Source organism: Notolepis coatsorum (assembly GCF_963971535.1).
Source record: "Notolepis coatsorum genome assembly, chromosome: 20".
Lineage (NCBI taxonomy): Eukaryota > Metazoa > Chordata > Actinopteri > Aulopiformes > Paralepididae > Notolepis > Notolepis coatsorum.
In genome coordinates, this window is record NC_140184.1 from 37,042,010 (window position 1) to 37,056,849 (window position 14,840).

Consider the following 14,840-nt stretch of genomic DNA (forward strand, 5'->3'; position numbering starts at 1 on the left):
GCTCAGGATTAAATCATGCTTCTAAATGCATCCGCTACCCAACCTTCACTTCATAATCCCTTATCATGGCACATGCTGTCCGCATCCTAACTATCGCCAAGCAAGTTTAGCTCAAATCCCCATCGGTTTCATGGCTTGGCCTCACACAGCGCCAACTGCAGATCTCGCTATCTCAAAGATGACAGATAAATATGCAGCAGCATACATGAATGTTTTTTTTATGAATTACCAGTACTATATTTGAGGAGCCTAATAATAGGGACTTTGATTAATAATTTTCGTATTTGTGCCTGTTTTACAAGGAACATATACAAATGTCATACTCCTTGCTGTTTTACAGAGGCTGTCAGTGGAGCCCGTCAGTAGCACTGATGATGGGAGCTAACGTAAGATGTTAATAGTATATAGTGTCTCTGCTTCAAGGTTTGCTAACCGGGTAAGATGTGCTTCATCTCGCTATTCAGCCGAATGCACTGTCCAACCTCGGTGTGCTTACATCAAACACCATGGATTGTTTTACGCTGCTGTGTTTTACACACGTATAGTTTTTCTGCAATTACACACGCAGTATTATTCTTTTGGGGCGATTATTGTTTTTCCAAGATAGAGCTAGCAAATTTATTCCTGGATTTGCATAATCCCTTCAGATCATGGCACATCCCATCTACAAAATCCAAAAATTACTGTAGGCTATGACTGACCATGCATATTTAATGTGAAAAAAAGGGTTTTTGATTTAGGGACAATGAGATGTCAGCCTTTTTGTCAAACATACTGTCAAATCATATTCACTGTTTGTAAACCATAGACAAAGTTATTGACAGAACGGCTCACTAGCATAAAGCTTTATAGCTCCCTTTCTGGCTTCAGTCAAGTAACAGGTTGTCAGGCAGTTGCTAAGGAGGCACAGAGGGACTATAATGAAAAAAATAAGTAGGTGTGCGTTTAGTGGTTCTAAGGCACTCCGCTGCATGTCGGGTAGTTCTTTGCCTCCACGTTGTGCCTTAAAACTGTTGGTTATCCCTTACTTTTAGCTAGTTTAGACCTTTGCATTGTGATTGGCTGAGTGCCAAAATCTCCTGATAATGTAATCGTAACCTAGAGTAGCAAAACATTTCATTTACTGGTACACTTCCATGCTGCTACACCAGCAATAATACAAATGTGTTATCAATACCGTGGTATAATAGCAATAATAGACTCAAGGTTGTGCTATACCTATACTGTTGTGCTGATTTACCCCACACTGCATTCAGCCTTGCATCACAGCAGTGTCAATCTCATGATATAGCAACTCCCTTTTGTGTAGTAAGTAAGAAAGGTTTATTTAGAAGTGCACGTTCTCACAGAGCAGTCACAAAGTGCTTCACAAATACCTTTTTTCTTCTTTTTTTGTATATATAAATAAGGCCATAAAATAGTCTAAATGGGGAAAAAACAATCAAACATGAGCAACAAAGACCTTAAGAAAACACTCCAGTTTGAATAAATGAGTCTTCAAGAGATTGCAGATCGTATGGCTATAGGAATATTATTGCTTACGGTAATTAAACAGACAAACTGAAAATAGCTACATTATGATAATAAAGACTTATTTTCTTCATGACCATATCCTGTTACAATATTTAGTTTACTCGTGTATACAATGTATTACTAATCAGCATGTCAAGATGCAAATAAAGTCTTTATCCTGTTTTAAGACCTCAGCATTCTGAATATCAATGTCCATGTAAACACACACAGTGTGGTTCTTCTCAGCTTACCTTGACCAACTGGGAGTCTCCTAGTCGGGAACCCACAAACACCACCCCATTATCCAGGTAGGTCAGACACTCTGCAATGGATGTCTATTAGTAGAGTGAATGAGAGAGAAGCAACATCATTTCACTTTCTTATCCTGGGGTTTTATTGATGCAGTAATTTACTGAACAGGTCTCTAGGAATAGGGGTGCTGACCGTATCGCCCTAAACAACCCATCCCATTATTATGTGAAAAGCAATCCATGTGTCTAGATCTGCGCTTCTACTCTGCTTGATGAATATCAGGCCTGAGGTCTTTCGGCTGTCTTGCGAGATAAAATATCCTACCATTCTAACACCTAAATAAGTCATTAGTGGCCAGATACCACCTGCCAAAACATGTCTGCCTTCGACATTGGATTTAGTTTGTGTGTTCTGATAGTGTGTCTAAATCAACTTAACGGAGAGGTGGGAATCTGGTAAACAACCCTAAAGGGTTGTGATGAATTGTTCATCCTCCAAACAAGTGCCAGTTGAGACATTAGTACCAGGCAAAGCCATGAAGCACTACAATCAGTCAGGGAATATATGAGAGAGAGAGTTTAAAAAAGTAAACAAGCAAGCCAAGAGGAAGGGTGGATAAGCACACAAACAAGTGTGTGTGTTACAGCGGATACAAATGCCAGAGAGGAGAGAGATGGATCAACAGAGCCATAAAGTGAGAGAGAGGGGAGAGAGAGAGAGGAGAGAGGAGAGAGGAGAGAGGAGAGAGGAGAGAGGAGAGAGAGAGAGAGAGAGAGAGAGAGAGAGAGAGAGAGAGAGAGAGAGAGAGAGAGAAAGAGAGAGAGAGAAAGAGAGAGACAGAGACAGAGAGACAGAGACAGAGAGACAGAGGGAGAGACAGAGGGAGAGACAGAGGGAGAGACAGAGGGAGAGAGAGAGAGACAGAGAGAGAGACAGAGAGAGACAGAGGGAGAGAGAGAGACAGAGGGAGAGACAGAGGGAGGGAGAGACACTGAGAGAGAGACACAGAGAGAGACAGAGAGAGACAGACAGGAGACCTCTCCTAGCAGCTCCACGTGCAGGTCCTTCAGCACCACAGCTCCGTCCATCAGCTCCTCCTTCTCCAGCAGCAGCATGAACAGCCGGCCCTCCATGTCCCCGAGCAGGTAGCGCGAGCCGTTGGGGTCCACCCGGTTGTGGCACACAATGGTGCTTTGCTGTGGTGGGAAACACAATGCATTTCAATTAATTTAGATGAACTGTCTGCAACACAAAGCTTAACTTTGGTGAGTGTGTTAGTACCACCATGGTTGTGGCTGTAATGTTAGGAGACTCTTGGGGACTCAGTGGGAATGTGCCAGAGAGCTCCCAATACGACACTTGTTAAAATTGGAATTGTAAAAATAAATAAATTAAATTCTGTGATTCTTATACTAAGTATTGCAATTCAATAGAGGTGCGCAAATACAAGTGTACGGCAACATTATGGGCTAGCCTAGCTTAGCACAAATGAATGGAAGCGAATACGGATCAGCTAGCCTAGCTTCAAACTCCGGGAGGTGTTTTTGGCCAACAGCTAGGCTAGCTGATCTGTATCCGCTTCCATTCATTTGTGCTTAGCTAGGTTAGCTTGCAGCCGGATAGCTTTCTACTGAACACAGAGAATAAATTGGTTTATTGGTATCCATCTTCTTTTCTGACTGTGAAGAAGACAGTAAGCGCATTTCCCATAGCGTGTTCCTTTAAGCCAGTGCTTCTCAAACTTTTTCTGTCAGGCCCCCCTTTGGCCCCCCCCCCCCCCCCAACAAAATAGTCATGAAATGGGCCATGTTTAAATTTATTGAAATAACACCAATATCGTGACCTTTCAAATTGGCCCTATATTTTGTTTTCAGAGCTGTCATGGAAGAAAAGCCAGCTTCACACAGATACTGTATGTGGTGCTGAATGGTATCAACACCTTAACTGCTGCATCATGAGATACTTGGTGGGCCATGAGATGAGATACTTGGTACTTAGCACCACACTCTGAAACTAGCTCTCTAGGTGGTATCAGATGAGATTTCAAAGAGTTCTTCCAAGAGTTTGGATGGAGATGTGTCAGGAAGCTTTGTCTCAATGTTGTCTGTAAAGGTTTTTTTTTTATCCAGAGTAACTTGGTGATCCTTTTCTGTGTTTTATTAAATAATGATTTTCAGATTTTGAGAAATGGTATTTTCATGGAGAACAGTGCAGCTGCAACAGATAGCACTTTAGTGATAATTTTCTGTAATCAAAAAAAATAATAATAATAATAAATAATTTAATCGCAAGGCCCCCCCTGTCATGCCTCTGCGCCCCCCCTGGGGGGCACGCCCCCCACTTTGAGAAACACTGCTTTAAGCGATGAATCACATTACTACATACAATTCAAGACCTTACAGACTTTCACTCTCAGGACCCAACCCGCACATCTCCAAAAACATCCTTTGACAGAACATCATTATGTGTTCTTTCATTAATAGCCTTGAAATGACAATATTTAAAAAGTAATCGATTTTCTTTTACATCAGTGCATCGATATAATACTGTGAGGGAAATAAACACAATAGCATATTTATAGATTTTTCCTCCTCGTCTGTGGGCTATAATCAAATATTTTCCAATGCACCAGCTAATATATTAGTTGTGAAAGTGTTTTTCATTTGTGGAAAAAAAAGGATTGAAAGGTCTAGCCTCTGGGTTTCACATTAAGAAAACAATTTGTATACAGGAATGTAGGTATGCAATGGCGATGCTATGGGCTTCTTGGAAGTTAAATACTGACATGCTTAACATCCAAGAAATGTGCTAGATTTACTCTTAAAAAAAAATCTATAACTTTTTTTTAAATAGCAGTGATCAAGCTTCATTATATACAGTGATTTAACATTACCTTGATGGTGGGTGGTGCAATGGCCAAGTATTTGTCCCCATTGTGGTAGGTGATGGATTCTTGTCCTATGATTATAGCGCCCCCAAATGGCTCTGGCACTATACAACAAGCACATACAGTGAGCAAAATAGCAAATTACCTTATCTGCAAGATGCACAATAAAGATAGTATTTCACTAATTGCCACTTATTTATAGCTAATAATTGCTAACAAACACCAAGACAGAAGACTCGCAGCATTATCATGTAGCACAAAGTGTGTAGTAATTCAATAACGTTACAATCAAGTAGATTATTTCTGAACCACAGAGAAACAAATAGCAACTCAACCCTTTAAGGGATATGTGTACTGAGCTGTCCGATATGTATATATACAGATAATCATATATATATATTATACATATAGGGCGGCTACGTGGCGTAGTGGGCAAGGCGCTCGCCACGAATGACGGAGACGCTGGGCTTGCCTGTTCGAGCCCAGCGCTCCACATTGCTTTCAGTTTAGCTGGTCGTTCATACTAATAGACATTGGCCGTATTAGGGGGTGGGAAACTGATGGGTGGGGATCGGGTGTTGTGGACAGCGACTCCTACAGGTCGGTTGGTGCGCCTGCGCAGTAGAATCAGGAAGTGTCGGGGGCAGCGTGAGCCTCCCACGCGTTACTCCTCGCCACTGAGAGATCGAGCTGCGCAGGTGAAAAGATGCGACTGCTGTTACCTCAAGTACCGGAGGGGACTTGTGCTATGTATGACTTAGTCCACATTGCAGCCGGCTTGTGGGAGGCAAGAAACAGCGTTCGTGACAGGGGAGGGTTGAATTGGATGATACGAAATTGGGATGGGAGAAAATATAGAAAATGGGAGAAAAAGTGGATAAAAAAATATATATATATATATTATACATATAATAAAGTATAGATGTGTACTGAGCTGCCTGGTATAGCCCTCTTCATTACCTATTGTAGCACTTTCTTTACATTTACCAATCCATACAATTTAGTTGGGGTGAATAAAGAATCTGAACACTGAAAAACATCTGAAAGAAATAATGTGAGGCTTTCAAGATGTTACTTATATTGGCCACATTTCATGCTGTTCAGAGTACATGGCCAATATTCTACAAACCAATGGCCATGCAAACACAATGGGTGCCTTATTCATGGGAGAAAGAGTGCTTGTAGGTTGTGGAGAGTAGGGCTGACCTTCGATTTTTTTTTTGGAATTCGAAGCTTCGGGGCCGAGATTCGATTTTAATTCGAAGCTTCGAAATAAAAAATACAAAAAACTATAATTATTATAATTTTTTTTTAAATGTTTTATGTTGTGGGACTTGTACAGCACTTTGTTCAACTTTGTCAGTGCTGTAAAGTTTAAATCTTAGACAAACTAAACACTTTGCTTTCATGAAATATTGTAAGCCGTCATTTGAGGCTTTATAAAAAGCAGCACAATGAACACAAATCTGCCAGTGCCGAGTCCGACCTCATCTTAAATAACAAACAGCATTGCTTGTTGTAATTAACAAAGAGAGGCAGAGTTGATTTAGCAAAAAAAAAATTAAAAATCATATATATTTTTAATAATCAAATTTTATTTTCATATTCGAATCCCATGCCCATCGAACAAAGCTTCGAAGTATTTAAGACAGCCCTAGTGGGGAGGTTGTGGTGGAGATACTTTAGTCTTGGCTGCAACAACCTTGGCTTGGCTTTCCTTGGCTGTTCTAACCTACTTTTGAATTGCAATGTGACTGAAACAAACAGCTGACCAATCATGCAAGACCTTTTTTGTGATAATTAGGAGGTTTTATCAAAATAGTTTCCATCCAGCTTTTCCAAATTGATCATTAATAAAGGGCATAAAATAATTGGGATGGAAACACAGCTTTACATTCACTTCAATGGACATAATCATTACTATGTATCAAGCAGTTTCTGCAACAGGATTTAGTGCCACATAATTATTATTTTATTATAATTATTTAAAGAAATGATCTGTGTATAACCTATTGCTGATGGTGGCTAAGGAAGTTCATATTTTGTTAATAAATACTAATATTGCAAAAGCAAGTGATGCAACGTACAATGCACAAAGACATTTGTTTATTATTTTCTGACAACTAATTTAGGCTTACCGGTATATATTATTTTATTATATTTTTTCAATTTTGGCTTAATGTTTAGGCATCAGTATCGGTGTTTTTAAACCAATCTGCATCCTTGTGAATAACTGTTTGAGTGTGTAAAGGATGTTGCTAAAAAGAAAGAGCATAATGTGCTCTGCCCTGGATAAATAAAAAGGTAAGAATTTCCTTATTTAATGTAATTATAACAACATAGCTATACTCCTCACCTGGGATGACCATGGATGCCTCTGCCTCCACATTCTCTTGTTTCCATGGGCCCTTGTTGAACTCCTTCTCCCTGAGGGACACCTCGTACGTCTTCACGTGGCGCCCCTGGGGGTCCTAACAGCACAAAGAGTCACGATGAACAAGCTGACCGCTACCAAAACAAACCTCTCTATGAACCAACTTTCTGACTAAACCGACCCCTAGACCCGTTTCCTAACCAATAATGTTGTCAATCACTAGAGTCAATCCACGCTGTTCCAAATCAGTATACAGTAGGAGGTGGGGGGGGGGCATAGATAGAGCCAATATATTGCTAAATTTTGTGCGCCAATATCATATTGATAGTAATGCCACAATACTGTGAAGTATCGATATTGTTTTTGATTGAGAATCCCATTTTACTGAAATAAAAATTATTGGAGTGAGGTGAACAGAATGTTATGTATATACCGTATATATTAATCTTTTTATTGCAGATGTTAACGTTTTATTCTTACATAATTTGCTGTTGAAAAAAGGAAATAAATCACAATATATCTTTTTATATATTGTGACTCTAGTATCGAGATAATATCGTATAGTGAGGCCTCTGGTGATTAATTTCCCACCCCTATTATTAGGGTTGGGTACCATTCACAGTGATTTCTCTTTATTGCTTTAGCAATTTCATATAATTAGGGGTGCACGATATTGATTTTTTGACCCCGATACCGATAACTTTATGCTCCTCAAGCCCGATACCGATATTTATTGTATTATAATTTTTTTTTTTAAATGTATATTCCTGTAGTTTTGACCTAACCAGATTTATCATGCCATGAGCGTTACTACTATGAACAAAACAAAGCCAAGACAACAGTTTTGAGTGATAAAGTGACCATATTTATTTTTCCAAATAAATATAATTTGAATCAGAAAATTCACAATCCGTCAATAACTTATAATACATACAACCTAACAAGTCACCTGCAACATCACCACCGCTACGATGGTGTGTTAAAAGCCTACGACGACGCGCGAGCAGCTAAAGCTGCTGTGAATCCAAAGCCAGCTACAAAGGAACCCGCTGCGCTTGTACCTATTGACGAGGCGTTTGCTAAATTAAAGAAGTTTGACAGAAATGACCCAAGGGCTCAAGCCGCTAGCTTTTAAGCAGTGCTTGGTGGTGCAAATTAACCTGGCTACTACGGAGCAATAAGTGACTGCGTATTCAACCGAGGGTTGCATCACAGTCATGAAAGGGGCTAGATTTTTAACACAATAACACCATCGTAGCGGTGGTGATGTTGCAGGTGACTTGTTAGGTTGGATGTATTATAAATTGTTGCCCTTTTCCCTCCTTGTGGAACTTCTGCATTGCATTTGTTACAAATAGCAAGCGAACTTTTTTCCTGATCTCGTACACCTGAATTTGCATACAGACATGCCCCGCCAGCTCCTTATAAGGCGAAGGAGGCGTGTGCTAACCAGCGAGGGCCATGTGTAAAACAGCAGAGGGTCGCACCATGCTGACCCATTCAACAGGTAGCGTGGAAGCGATTTGCAACTGATCTCAAACTTAGATTCAAATGTACTGTCATTATACAGCACAAGTACAATACACCATCCAACCAGAGTGCAATAGAAATATACAATGCACATGTGATGAAACACAGACATCTCATTTAGTAATGTCAATACTGAACGACTGCGTGCTTGTCATGAGTCTTTCAGTATTGACATTACTAAATGAGATGTCATGCTATATGTCATGTTCTACTGTATGACTTACTACTAAAATACCTAATAAAACAAGACATTAGAATAATAGAAGCCTAATTTTGCACGTATACAGTATGTGTGTGTGTGTGTGTGTGCTCGAACGCTGAGGCTGCCGTTTCTCCACGCATTTATTTAGTTCTAGCAATAGGAATAAAATCTTTTATAAATAATATCAGAGAAGAAGACAGTATATGGCATATTAATACAGTATATTCCACTATACAGTAGCTGCGGCGATCGGTTTAGTTCTTATTTATTTTGTTTACAGTGTGTGTGTGTAATGATGATGTGCAATACCATCCGGGAGACGATAGGGGCCGGTATTTGCCCTTTGCTAGCTCAGACCCAGTCCCAATGATAACGTCAGGCTGGATAGATGAAAAATTTATGGATATCGCTAATAAAATAAATATGGATTAAAACCCGGATTTTCTCGGGTTTGGCGCCCAGAGCATGGCGAGTTAACACAGACTATCTCGGGTTTGGCCTCCAGTGAGTTCATCTTTTTTTTATATATATAATTTTTTTTTTTTTTATCTCGAAGCTTCGAATGCCGGGCCCCGAAGCTTCGAATGCCAAAAAAATGCAAAGCCCTAATTTCCAGACTGTTCTATAAAACTAACGATTTTTATTTCAAACGTATTCAAGTATAAACATCATAAACATGTCACAACAGCATTTAGAATGTATATTATCGTCAATTCGTTAGTTTCAAAACTACACTTCCCTTAAAGTTCTATGGGGTTCAAGGTTCAGAGTTCTGTATGAATTATTTCAATAACTGTTATTATTTGGGATAATTCTACCACAAAAGGTAAAGTTTTTGACAAATATTGAAACGCAGTTAGTTTCTCTTCCCTATTGTTAGCATGTAGGAACAATTAGATCTGAAATTTGTTTCAAAACGGTTGCACTGTGGGGAAAATAAAAAAAGTACAGTAGATTACAGTAGATTTCATTATCTGTTCTTATGCACGCCTGGTGATACTAAATCCAAATTTAACTCGGGCATTTGAAAGATAATATATATATATATATATATATATATATATATATATTAGAGCTGGGCCGTTAACGGTGTTAACGTGCTGCGTTAACGCTATACTAGTATCGCGCGATAATATAATTAACGCATTAATCTTTATATAAAAAAAAAAAAAAAAAAAAAAAAACATGTTTTTTCTTTTTACCTTTATTTACCCAGGGCAAGTTTCGCTGAGCAGTGAGCACAGATGCTCTTTTTCAGGAACGCCCTGCTTCACATTCACACAGTTCCATTCACACCTGGGAGCTGCCCAGTACAACCACAGTTGACACCATTGGCCACTGAGCAACTCCACTGGAGCAGTTGATTCAAGCCATGTCACATAGTTCAAGTTTGAAATGATTCTTTCTGTTTTGCTCCTGAGAGTGTGCTAGATACTGTACTGTACTGATAATATTATTTATTTGTGTTAACTTCTGAATAAAACAACGTATTAAACACAAGTACATCTTATTGAACATTATTTTGATATTTCATTACCAATTATCATAGCAAAACAGCTTTTTCAAACAGTCTGTAATGCATTTTGGAAACGGGAGATGGGCTCATGGTGTAATGGGCCACCTGGCCTGAGAAACATAAGGAGGAAAGAAAAAGTAAGGACTTACTTCTGGTCATTATTTGGGTAGAACACACATATTTTGAATGCCTTCGGCAGGTTTTTTTTTTTTTTTTTGGGCCATTTTAATCTAGATTAATCTAGATTAAATCCAGGATTGCAGATAGATTAATCTAGATTAAAAAAATTAATCTATGCCCACCTCTAATATATATATATATATATATAAATGTGTGAATTGGCTATAATAAGGTAATTTATAAGCCTGCCATTCTATAATAATATTTCAAATTGCATTGGTCCGGATAGGAGAATTCAGTACTGTATCTACAGAACCTTCTGTTTAATCATCTTCCCTTTATTCATTTCCTTAGATTTTCTTTGTATACATGATCTCAAGAAGGTACTGAACGAGATCAGTGGCAGTTTTTAATGTTTGGTCATTATTAGCATGGTGTTATTCACTGTCAAAGATGCAAAGAAAAATCACAATTCATATTCTCCTTTGTTTCATCACAATTTAAGCAAACCTAGTAATATAATATTTCTGACACTGGGAATACATTCACTGAGGTCCATAGATGTCCCTAGATACCAAGAATATGCAAATATCCTTGCAGAAGTGGAGCAATATTCCATTTATTTATGTATATATTTTAGGCGGATTTTCAGAAAATAGGGTCCGGGCTTAAGAGGTTAAAGGGGACATGCATTGCTATTCCTTTCATTATTTGGGCAACTTTACACAATTCCTGTGAGTCTATGGAACATATCTGTAAAAGAAAATTCCAAAAAATGCATTGTTTTATATTTTTAAACAATTACTCAAAAGCAAAGAAATTCAAGATTCCAAGCCGTTTGGGCTGGGCTCCGCCCATAAGCACGTTGAGTGACAGTCGCCCACAGTCTGCGACTGGCACAGAGAGAGAGGTAGAACAATTGAGGGGGATACTAATTAATTTCGCGCGGGGGGCATAATCCCATGGGGCAATGCATTGGTAACTTGTTTCAAATGACAATATATACCGCTGTGAATATTATTGCACGGATCGGAATATGGGACGTGCGCGTGGGAGTCAAAGATATATTATATTTGCCAGTGATATCCCAGGGAGAAGACCCTCCACCAGCCCCGTGCGCACTAAGGCTGAGCCCGAATGTTCGAACGTTCATTCATTACGTTGGCACTCGAATTCTAAATCAAAATTCGAATTTTTTATGTGTCTATTCATTCGGTTTAAACCAATGGGGTTTTTCTTCACAGTTGCAGATAAAGAGTAGGCTACACTAATATTATAAAAAAAACTGCCGAGTTATATTCATTAAAGAAAGTTGATTTAATAAAAAAGAAAGACTCATTTAATCAGATTAATCACTTTATTCAAATTGAGGATTTAGTTTGAGGATATTTATATAAAAGAATATTTGAAAAAAAGTTTTAATTTTTCTTTTATTATTAAAAACAAAGGTTCGAACGTTTGTTCGAAAAACCCTGACGAAGTTCGAATCCCAAAAACAGGCTTCGGGGACAGCCTTAGTGTGGACACATTTACACACTCCTGCGCGCGGTCCCTCTCTCTCTCTACCAGGGAGAAGACCCTCCACATGCGCCGGTCAGGTTGTTTGTAAAATGCGTGCGTTTGTGTTTCCCCGCTCGCCGGTCAGGTTGTGTGCGTGTAAATGCGTGTGTATTTGTGTTTCCCCGTGCGCCGGTCAGGTTGTGTGTGTGTAAATGCGTGTGTTTGTTTCCAGAAGCTCCTGTCCCTCTATCTATCTCCCTCTCGCTCTCTCCCTCTTTATCTCTCTCTCTCCCTCTGCACCCGCTTGAGGAAGTGCAGGTATTTCCACTTGCATGGTTGCGCTACAACCATAGAGGGGGCGTTAGTTATGCAGATCAGTGCCTTATTCACGTCAGCAAAATAGTCAAATCAGAATGACCTAATTCACTGGGGGAGGAGATTGTCTCAACTGAATTAGAGCAATCCGCCAAAATGGTAATTAGAGACACAGACCCATTGATACTAACCCCCCATTGCTATAAAACAATGCTAAACACTGGAAAGGGCCATTTATAAGACACAGGACCTCCGACTTAAGCCTTTTTTAGTTCGTAAATCCTACAACGAATTTACGGTACAATACGAAGCCGTTCAAGAATGCCGAATAAGTACGTAAATCGAGTTACGAAGGAATAACTTTGACGTATGTCCGTTCGAGAATGAGGACGATTGACAACATCATTGGTAAGTAGGAAATAGGCCTAAATTCTGAATTTACCCTTTAACTCATTGACCGCCAGGGATTAGACGGGGCCCCGTTCTAGCACTGCCACGCTTTAAAAGATAGGAGTGTGTCACCTTGTATAACTATATTATAGCTATGGATACAATACTATGGCCCATTGGACATCACCTATCCATCTTTCAATATGTGAAAAAGAATACATTTTTCCATTCATACGTTCCTGTGTTATACCATGGTGAATACAAGTATCGTTATAGCGTGGTCTGGGGTAATTCCTACTATAAATGTTGCCGTTTCTTGCCTGTACACGCTATTATTCCCAAATAAAATCTATATCATAGGCATTATGTTTCATCATGAATGCATGAAAGGGGGGGGGTAGGGCTGGGCAATTAATCGAAATAAAACCGCGATCTCGATTCATAGACCTATGCAATCTCATTTCTAAATTATGAAAAAAAAATTATTAAACAAATAAAAATATTTATTATTATTTTTCTTTTACTTTTTACTTTTTTAAATGATGACGATTCTGACTTGAGTTATTTTGTATGTTACAAGATACTTTTAAGTTTAAGTCAAGCACTTTCATATATGTTATGTTTAAGTTTAAGTCAAGCACTTTAATATGTTATGTTGTCTGTTTAAGAAAGAGTGCAATAAATGATTTTATTGAAAAAATAAGAATCGTGCGAGAGAATCGTGATCTCAATTCTTAGAGAGAAAAATCGTGATTCACATTTGAGCAAGAATTGTTTTTTTATGCTATGATTGTCACCAACGTAATACGTTGTAGAGTAACATTACACACATGTTGCGATCGGGGTGAAGACATGGTTGGATCAACGCAGGATTGATATCATATAGCCCTTACCTTCACTAGGATGTACCCCAAAAAGAATATTCCAATTATCTGATCGCGAGTCCCAGTATTGGTGTCGATCGTGTCACCAAAATAATCCACCACACATCATGCATCGGGAGCATTTGACGCGTCTCAATCCGATCGTTATAACCGCTCCATTCGCCCGACAAAGAAAAGTGAGCCCGGTGACATTTGACCCTTGCACAGGCCAAGATACAAGGTTTCAAAGGGTGCTCGATACCGCCGTCTAGCTGGATGCAGCCGGTATTGCACTTTGGCGATCTCAGACTCATTCCCTATGGTAACAATGAGGTCCCCGAATGAATAATGAATAAAAATATCGGGGGAAAAAAAGGAAAAACGATCAAATAACGTATATATACGTGGTTGGCGTTCAAAGGATGGCGCCCAATAACGTATATAAACGTTGTTGGGGGGGAATGAGTTAAGGCATCAACCGTAATCCAAACACAAACAAAAGGATGATACAGTAGGACACAAGTAGGAGTTTCACGATTAATCAACTGAATCGAATAAATTGATTACAAAAGATAAACATTACTGCATCGATGCTTCCAATGTGTCTAGTCTGATGGAAATATAAAATAGGAAGAATAATTTCATTCAGATTCAAATAAAACAAAAGTAAACTTAAATGTTCAATTGTCTGGGGCATTTTTTGGATGAAAATGTATCATTTACAAGATGCACTGATTAATTGATAAAATAAGCATTGAATGAATCGATTACTTAAATAATCATTAGTAGCAGCTCTGGACACATTTCGCTGTGAAATTCATTCTTCCCCGTCCACACAACACACCTGGTAGATAAAGCAGACTGTGGGCGCCTGGCAGCCATAGAGGAAGTGGACATCGATGACCTGCAGCTCCTCTAGGCGGATGTTAAAGGCCTTTAGCTCACGGTTTTCAGGGTTCAAGGGGATCACCTTGAACAGCCCATCGTACAACCGCAGGCCGATCATACGGCACTCCGGGTCCACAATGCCGATGATGCCCGTTTCTGACGGGCGACCAATGCGGTCCTGGCAATGTTGAAAAGCAGATAGCATTTGGTTAGTTTTATACATGCATTTGAAATTTTGAAAAACAACACAGAGATGGTACATGAATAGGGTTAATTCTCAAAGAATGTAATGGTGGCATTGATCTGCCGTGATCTGTATTTTCTTTTTTGAGTCGTGTGTGTGTGTGCCATGGAAGATTCAAGATAGCCTTCAATACATTTATTTTTTAATTATTTGCCTAGTTAATTAATTTCCTTCCCATATTCGCAAAGCAGCGACACAAAGCTTTATGCATTTGCAGCATATCCCGTGTGTGTAACATTTAGCTTAT

General features: G+C 39.1%; 1 protein-coding gene across 1 annotated transcript in view; it reads right to left on the bottom strand.

Moving 5' to 3' along the window:
• Positions 1 to 14,840, bottom strand: part of ddb1 (damage-specific DNA binding protein 1) — a 174,756-nt gene that overhangs the window by 143,309 nt on the left and 16,607 nt on the right. The window contains exons 4-8 of the mRNA XM_084337444.1: positions 14,306 to 14,527; positions 7,008 to 7,122; positions 4,658 to 4,755; positions 2,802 to 2,960; positions 1,764 to 1,847 (exon numbers count right to left, since the gene is read on the bottom strand). Coding sequence (XP_084193570.1) covers positions 1,764 to 1,847; positions 2,802 to 2,960; positions 4,658 to 4,755; positions 7,008 to 7,122; positions 14,306 to 14,527 — 678 coding nt within the window. The remainder of the gene's footprint in view (positions 1 to 1,763; positions 1,848 to 2,801; positions 2,961 to 4,657; positions 4,756 to 7,007; positions 7,123 to 14,305; positions 14,528 to 14,840) is intronic.